We start from the raw sequence: 9,186 nt of genomic DNA on the forward strand, positions 1-9,186 counted from the left end.
ACTGTATAATCTTTCTTATAACAGAAACATTAGTTATTTGTTACACACTTATTTTAACGTAAGCATTTATGTCATGTTTATCGTTTATAAAAAGTCTAATGATACTCTAAAATAAAAATTCTACTTCATCTTGGCTCTCCTATCTTTAAATGTAAAGAAAAACTATTTAATTTGGGATTCAAAATGTATTTGAATCCCGATCACTACATTCAACTCAAATGTTAGTTGTCAACTTGAATAAACGGAATGTAGCTATAATTCCAATAATTTTCTTCACATTCAATTTTTTGTGTGTTAAAGGTATATATATAAATTAAACCTTAAGTCTAAGAGAATTGCCAGGGATATTTTTTAATGCGAATATCAACCACTTACAACTTTCAATTGAACACTGCAAATGCACTGTCAATTCTATTGAAACGCTGAATTAATATTACTATACACACACAATCTGTTAATATTCATCTGTAAATAAACTGTATAAAAAATGCTCGGAAATAGAGGTGGAAGATATTTTACTCGTTTTCTCGAGTAAGACTCCAGTTTAGGAATTCTTAGTAATGCAGACTTGCTGGAATTTTAAAAGATGAATCAATTACTCGTACTTTTCATTTGTAATGTTTAATAGGTATTATTGTATTTGTTTGAATTTATATGGTCCCAATATTCCAACACAGGGGGATGTACAGAATTTCATATTATAATGCGATTTCAGAAAATGAAAATTATTGAACATTAGTAAATACAATAATAAAATGATTTTTCAGGAAACAGACAAAAGATTGATGCTTAAAAGAACTTGATACTAATATTCAATGCTGAAATCCTGAAAAATTGCAAAAAGCATATTCATGAATTTAGGATTAGAGATAAGATATATCCTAAAATTTCGATAACCATGCTTATAATTGTATATTCAACAATATTTTTCTTCACTTAATATTTTTCTTCTTTCATTTGAAGAAGCATATTTGGATGTCTTTTTGTTTAATTTAAGTAGGACAATATTGATTGATCAATTAATGCGCAACAGTAAATTACCGTAAATACGCGCGTAATTTTCGCCCTCGCATAATTTTCGCATCCCAATTTTGAAGGGCATTTTCTGTATATTTTATTTTCCTCGCGTAATTTGCGCACGCGGAAACTTTTTGTGAAACAGCATTTTTCCAGGAATCAATTACGGTAGCTAATGAACAATTGGCAAAGCAGCAAAGCCATTGTTGCGCTCCATTGAGCCGTCAAAGAAACAAAACAAGTACTTCCGTACTCACCCCTTTCCCCACCCCTCGTCTGCTGTGCGAAGGAGCTTGTTTCGCGCGTCTTTTCCTCATTCCACTTCCAGTTACAAGCTCGTAATTTTTTCCCCGCATAATTTACGCACCCTTGTTTCAAAACAACTTTTTTTCGTCTAAAAAAGTGCGAAAATTACGCGAGTAAATACGGTAATAATTGAGTACGAACACTTATTTCAAATGAAACACTTTTCATACCTTCTAAGTGCTTGCGCTCCCAACGACTATGAAGTTTGGAATCATGGGCGGCGATTAGGGGGGCAAAGGGGGGCAGTTGCCCCTGCACTTTTTTAAAGTAACCAATTAATGTATATAGTTTCATTTGGAAATGTAACGATTTTGTATGTGTTACTGATTAATTGGGAAAAATGCTGCCATATAATATTTGCTGTTGCGTGAATACGTATTGGTTGTCTTCCCGTGGAGTAAAGAAAGCTACAGTAATTGCGTTTTAATCGCCACAGAAAATAACCCCAAAAAATAACCTATTGGAGCACAATTTCAGCATACTTTCATTTCTTCTTACAAGGGCTCGATATGTTAGTGAGCCGCTTTGAAGCTAATCGAAAGAACATTATGCAAAAAAAAGTAGGACCTATTTCACAACTTATTCTTTAATTGCACAAAAATTGACAGTTCCTAAAATGTCTTTTCTTCTTTCTAAAGTAAGGAATATCGATTAAAAAGAGCGTGATAAGAAACAGCTTCTGCCTTTTCCATTGTTTTGTAGTGTAATATACGAGTGAAGTGTTGTGTTTAGGGATGTACGAGTGTATATACAATAAAATTTAGTAAATTGAACATAATTCTAGGTTTTAAGTTTATTTTGTATAACTGAAGTGTGGATTGTAAGTATTGTTGTGTTTTGATGTGTTCCAAGAAAGTGAAATCTGCACCTAATGGCAACGAACATATTTCAAGAAGTTGCAAAAGCAAATATTTCTTTAAATGTCGTAGCATATGCTTGTAGTATTTACTGTCTTTCATTTTCTAAGAGTAATAACATACATTTAATAGCATGTGTGGAATTAAATATTAAGTTTTTCATTAATCCTCAGTTTCAATATAACTTTTGCAAAACAAGCATCATTATTCATTACTATGATTAATATTATCCTTTCTATTTATTTGTTTTGCAAATTTATTAAATAATCTGATCACACAATTTTCCAGACAGAATTTTAAGATGTTCATGAGCAAGGAATCAAATCTCTTCTTCCACTATCGTTGTTTAAGAGTACAAAGGGCTAGTATCTACTTGCGTTGTTCTTCTCAATTTACTTAATAAACTATTATATACGATATACGGTATTTTAACTGAAAATATAGTATCCTATTAGTTATACAACCTTTCGTCAAACAAAATGTTAGAAACAACCAGGAAAACTAACATTTATATACAAATATTCAGATCATGTCTTGCCCCCTCACTTTTAACGTCCAACCGCCGCCACTGTTTGGAATTATAACATACATAATGTCCTATGTTCAAATCATTTACACACTGTTCTACTCTGTGTATATTTAATTGATTTAACACCTCGCACAGTCTAGATATTTTGGTAACGCGGACTACCAAAGGGAGGAGATATGCCCACCTGTTAAGATTAAATATATCTTCAAAAGAAACGAATTAAGAACTCTCCCGAAAATCTACAGGAACTACAGGGATTAAAGTTAGCAGTACACAGGATAAGAGTAACAGTTATTTATTATACTGCCATCCAGGAGTATTACTTCTAAATGTCAGTCACATCTCCTATCGACGGGAGAAGGGGTTACTTCGTGGCCACCAATTTAAAATAGTAAATTTATGAGACATACTAACGTGAAGCTCTCAAAATTAACAGAACACGGGATAAGACTAACAGCCAAATTCAGAAAAGGCAAGTTACTGCTATTTATTATACTGCCATCTAGGAGTAACACTACTAAATGCCCGTCAAATCTACTACCAACTTTGTGTTCACCAACTTAAAATAGCAAATTTTATGAGGCACACAAACGTTCAATTTGAACTACCATAAGGGATCCGCTTTAGCTAAACATGTTGAGCAATAACATATTTTCTTAGAATTAAAAAAATAAAAGATTAGAAGAGTAATTACAATATATATATACATATATGTACTGAGGTGGGCATCCCTGTTGGTAGGCGGAGGGTTTTAAGTTGTGAGCATTTATTGGCATTAAAACGTGAGATCCGAAAATTATCGGTGTATTACAGGTGAGATAACTCCAAGTTATTGTTTCTATCCAGATGGAAAGTAGGGGAGAGGTGGGCAATGGCGATCACCTAAGAAAAATGGGTTATTACGTAGTTTCATGGTGCGTTGTCGTGGTGCAGCTTCCAGTCGGCTCCGATGTATGGTCGGACCCTTCGTTTGAGTCTCTTGAGCACTTCCACGTAAAACTTGGCGTTGACGGTTTGTCCAGGAGGAACAAATTCATGGTGGACGATGCCTTTGATGTAAAAAAAGACAATGAGCATCGTTTTCACTTTGGATTTGCTGATTCTTCCCTTTTTTGGGCGAGGAGACGCCGGCGTGTGCCACTCGGAAGATTGCCTCTTTGTCTCGGAATCAAACTCAAAGATCCATGATTCGTCACCTGTGATTACGTTATTCAAAAATTGGGGGTCACTTTCACACATGTTCAAATTTTCTTGGCAAAATTCCACTCGCCGCAATTTCTGGTCGTCAGTGAGCACTTTTGGGACAATCTTCGCGCACACCTTGCGCATTTTCAAATGCTCCGTCACAATTTCATGAACCACAGTTTTCGGTAAATTTAACATCTGGGCAATTAAACGAATACTTAGTCGACGGTCTGAGTTCAAAACTTCGCGCACATGAGTCACATTGTCGGTGTTTGTCGAAGTCGAAGGTCTTCCAGCACGGTCTTCATCAGCGACCTCTTTCCGGCCCTCCGAAAAGGCCTTGTGCCACCGAAACACAACACTTCTTGGTAAAGCATCATCTGGGTAAGCCTGCTTGATCATATCAAACGTCTCTGTCGCAGATTTACCGAGTTTAACACAGAATTTAATCGCGTACCTCTGCTCTAACGAACGCTGGATTTCGGCTTGCACCACTCACAGAAACACGTCGCGCGAAAAAGCCTGTTCTGACTCTCCGTGTGCTCGGAGACAACTGACCAGCCGCTCGGGAACACCCTCTACTGGATCCAGTCGGTGCGCGCACGCTCCGAAGTACAGTCATGGCGGAATAAAATCAGTCCTATTACTTCCCGGACAAACCCTGTATATTCAAAACAATACTTTCACAATTGATAAGGCAAACGCCGCCTTGTAAAATTTCCATATCAAAATATTCTTTAGCAATCATTGTTCATAATCTTATACACGTTTCTATAAACAACCTTAGTTGACATTAGTTTTATAATAGAAACCGAATTTGTATCTGGAGTTACACTGTCAACTTCATTCCTGAACTCTGTCACAATAGAGAGCACTAAATGCATACAATAGAGAATCAGTATCACATGAATTTTTAGTGCGTATAGGACGACATTCCATACAGTTTCCTAAAGGACCTATCTAAGTGTCTATTAACTTGCTACTATTATATTTTTCTGATTAGCATATTTGTTCCAAAATAAACATCGGACAGCTTGATAACAATATCTTTCGGGTCTTTAACGATTTTGAGCAACAAAGTGAAATCTGTAGATAATGTTGCTACCACTCCCAAATTTACCGGCATTAGCCATGACTTCCTAGAATTTATATTTATCCAAACTGGATTCAAAACATTCTTCATGAACATAGTCAAAGTGGTTCTCAGCCTCCTAGGATGTCTCTACTTCCGTCTTATTGTGTGTTATAGAAGAAAAATCTCGTCCAGTTCTTTACCAGGAGGTAATGTGCCTAAGATCGATGACACATTCCCGCGCTGGATGGCGATGCTGATACGTTGGAAAAGGAATGCAGTAGCTCGGGGGTCACCAGTTTTGATTGCTATTCGATGACCAACCTCATTAATGAAATTAGATCCTTCGTGACCCCAAGACCCACTAGTTTCTATTGCTACTGTTACAAACCAATATTTGTCCAATAGGTTTGAGTATTTTAGTCTTTTGTCTGATTCTCTGTGAGCGGCGACGAGACCTGCCTGAATTGAAGAATGGGATAAGTTGGAAGGAGTAAACGTATCGGAACATGTGAAATCCCAGACTAGTGCCTTTCCATTTTTCCACGGTACCAAAGTCATGCCATCAGGCCTTTTACCATCAGAGCGGCAACAACCATTTGGTTCTTTTATTGAAGGAACTCCCGCTGAAACGAGGGCTCTACAAATAATGTCGTTTACAATATGATGTCGAGATTGTCTTCCCGCACTTTTTTTTACATGAAAGACCATGTAATCCTTTATTATCAACATATGCGTTGCAAGCAGGACAAAAGTGAGGCTCACAGATATTAGCACCTAAGCGCAGAGCTGTAGCAATACGAAAGCTCTCATTAGAAAGGTGTAGGCCGAGTGTGTGAGAAGGTAGGGCTTGAAGCCATGCTCCGTTTTTGGAGGAGGAGACAGCTAACAGCCTGGCTTTGTCATCTGGGTTATTGGTTGATGATAGGAGTGAAGATAAATGAAGCTTGACTATAGGTTCATCCCAAACAGACTGAACATGTCTTTTGTCGTTAGGTGGGTGATCCATTCCAACCAGACTAGTCCATTTATCGATGCATTCTTGTACATCTCGAATCGAGTCTAAGTCAACCTCCTGTTGAAGAAGAGATCCAATTAGTTCTCGTGAGCCATAGAATGATGCGAGGAAAGAAGGTATGGCGATATCCATGGCTCGACGAATCCCAAGGCCCCCATTCTCCACTGGTAAGGAAGTTTGTAACCATGAACTGTCTTTCAAAGAACAGTTTAGGATGGATTCCAGTCCTGTTCTAAGAGTGTGGTCGAAATTGTCAAGTAATTTATCATCCTGCCAAGAAGGGGAACAACGAAGGAAATACAGTAATCTTGGAAGTGAGAGTGAAGCTCGTAGTAAATAATAGGCGGAGTGTGCAGAAAGCTTTGATAATTGAGAAAAAAAGAATTCTAATTTTGATATCTTGTCCAATAAAATTTTGCTCCTTGATTCGGTAGAGATGGCAGCCCCTAAAAGTTCCGCATTGGTAGGAGATAAGAGTTTGATACCAGGTGCTACTTCATTAAACCTTTCATAAAGGTCATGGATTTCATCAACTCTGGCGCTCAGAAAACTCACTTCACATTTGGCAGAGTTAAGAAACAATCCAATAGATGAAGCTTCTAGACGAATTTTACTAAAAGCGCATAGTACTACGTCGATATTTCCAGCTATGGTACCGTCGTCTAAGTACCAGATATTTAAATCTGTGTTAATATCCTTAACAATGTGATGGATGGTTAGGGCGAACAGTGCTGGTCCAAGTGGGTCACCTTGCTGTACTCCACGTTGTGAGTGAATTATGTTATCACTTATAAAAAGATTGCTTGGTTCGGAGTAGCATTGGTAGATGTATGGATAGTAAGTTGGAAAGTTAGTTTTAACAGATTGTAACATTGAGTCGCGGTTGAGTTCATTGAAGGCGTTGCGGAAGTCAATTTTCAAAAATGCTTTCACTTCAGTATGGGAAGATGAGTAGTACATTCTGGCAGCATGTATGGCAGATTCTGCTCCGAATGGTATACAGACCCCTAGTTGGTGTGGTGATAGAATCTTAATTAAAGAATCTCGTATCCGGAAGCAGATAATTTTTGCTGATAAGCGTCTCCAAACATTGCCAACAGCTATTGGGCGAATTCCACCGCTTTTCTTCTTCAGTGCTATAAGTGAAGCACCAAAAAAAATTGGTAGTAAAATGGTCGGCACTTTCCCAGATATAATTAAGTGCATAAATTCACAAATGGCTGTGGTTAAGCGTTCCCTTGAATCAAAGTATTGATTTGTAAGTAGATCGTTTAAGATTGAGGGACGGAGATTATCCATTCCGCCTGCCGAACCAGAGGGGAAGGATCTTACCGCCTTTAATAATTCGATGGAAGAGACTTTAGTTATTGTAGTCGAGTCCTCGGGTGGTTCGGGATTGATGAATGAGTGAGCGTGGGCTGGATGCTTTTCTCTGAGAGCATGTAGTACTGACGTATCTGGCGTAACCACAGTGTCATCGGATATCAGTAGTCTGATAGCGCCGCGTATATCACCATCTGCTAATTTTTGTTCGATGCTCTTGGTATTGATCGAGCCGGATTTTTGTGGTTTGCGAGGTTCGTTGGTCCCTCGATGCTGCCTCATTAATACTTCACGATGATGTTCCCTCCAGTTTCTGATTCTTAGCTTCATCCAAGTGGTGAGATTACTTACTCTCTCAGAACGCGGCGGGATGCAAAGCACTGCGTAAAGGAAAACTAGAAGGTCGATCCAAGAATCAACATTATTGGTGTTGTTGATATTACGAATAATGTCACATAAAGAATCAGCTACCGATGAACGAGCACCGCGCGGGACACGACGATGAACCGGAACATTAGCCTTCAGATGAGACATAAGATCATTCATTTTGGATAAAATTTCAGAAGAATTGTCATTCAAATCTAAGGTTAATAAATCCGAAATATAGTTGGTAGGCTGTTGAAGTTTCACGTTACTGCCCTTACTCCTGCGTATCACATGATGACATTTGCCTGTGTGTATGGATAAGCCTCTTTGGCTAAGAAAATGTTTATTACAATGAACACATTGCACATCATTTGAAATGTTTGATGTATCCATATTAAGGTTACAAGTTATTAAAACTGTTTTGTTTTACTCATTGTTATTGTTGAAATTTTCATACATTTTTAACGAATATTAACTGATAAAATAGCACTTTTCGTTCTTCTGTTGCACTAGATTTCATTGCTAAAGTTTACCGAATTTTAACGCTTATTAGGCCTATTTTTTTATTCCTTTATAATAAGATAACCTCAAAACCAATTTTAATACGGATTTCGCCACTTTCACCTCGGAGACATAATACACACCCATATACGACTCATCATCAATCGAAAATATTTCCTCATTTTAGGACAGAAACCACACAGAGAACACTTTTGCATTGCACACCGGTGTCAACAATACAACAACAATGTTCTATTGTTGCTACTTATATCGAGTGTTAGATGTGAATTTATTTCTTTTATTTATTGTGTATAAGTCCTTCATTTTAGTTTATGGATATTGTTTACACTTTAAGTAAAACACACTATTAAGCATAGTCGATGTAAAAACGGTTTTACTTTTACTATATAAATAAAGTTTGTTTTGTGTTTTGTATCCATGGACTTTTTATGTAATTATTATTGGAATATTTATATTTTTGAAATTTGAGGAAACAGGTCAATAGTCCTGCTATCCTCAAGTGAACTTAGCAGGACCACATTATTTTTTGATTTTTCTGAATTTGTGGCCGGTACAAACGAAAATTTTTACTGTACAATTTGGTACAAACGCAGTACAAACGATTCATACAGAAAACTCCTCAAATTTGTAGAAATTTGTATTCTGGTCCTGCTAAGTTCACTTTATTTTTCGATTTTTTCGAATTTGAGACTGGCACAAATGAAAATTTTTACGGTACAAACCGGTACAAACGCAGTACAAACGCATGGTATGCAAATATTTGTAATTTTCAAAAGTGGTCCTGCTAAGTTCACACTCGTCTATATCCTAGCAACACTGTAGGTTGATCAGTCATGTCTCATTTCTCCAAAAAAGTCAGACTTTAAATGTGTGTAATATGAAAAAGAAAGAATAAATATACAGTAAGTCAAAAAATCTACTGTGTGAAAAATATTTTTACATAGTACATTGTAAAACTTAAATATCTGTAAATATAATGTAAATAACATAT

The 9,186-nt window shown here is 36.9% G+C and overlaps 1 protein-coding gene across 1 annotated transcript; it reads right to left on the bottom strand.

Moving 5' to 3' along the window:
* Positions 1-812: 812 nt before the first annotated feature.
* LOC145673329 (uncharacterized) lies at positions 813-7,853 on the bottom strand. The gene is made up of 2 exons (XM_081742969.1): positions 6,470-7,853; positions 813-826 (listed from the first exon to the last, which is right to left on the bottom strand). Exons 1-2 carry the CDS (start codon positions 7,851-7,853, stop codon positions 813-815), a joined length of 1,398 nt encoding a protein of 465 aa, XP_081599095.1.
* Positions 7,854-9,186: the final 1,333 nt, after the last annotated feature.

The sequence above is a fragment of the Thermobia domestica genome, chromosome 1 (genome assembly GCF_964235325.1).
Source record: "Thermobia domestica chromosome 1, izTheDome1.hap1.1, whole genome shotgun sequence".
Classification (NCBI taxonomy): domain Eukaryota; kingdom Metazoa; phylum Arthropoda; class Insecta; order Zygentoma; family Lepismatidae; genus Thermobia; species Thermobia domestica.

Excerpts from the sequence above, each read along its gene's own strand:
- LOC145673329 (XM_081742969.1), bottom strand. The coding sequence starts at position 7,853 with ATGAATGATCTTATGTCTCATCTGAAGGCTAATGTTCCGGTTCATCGT.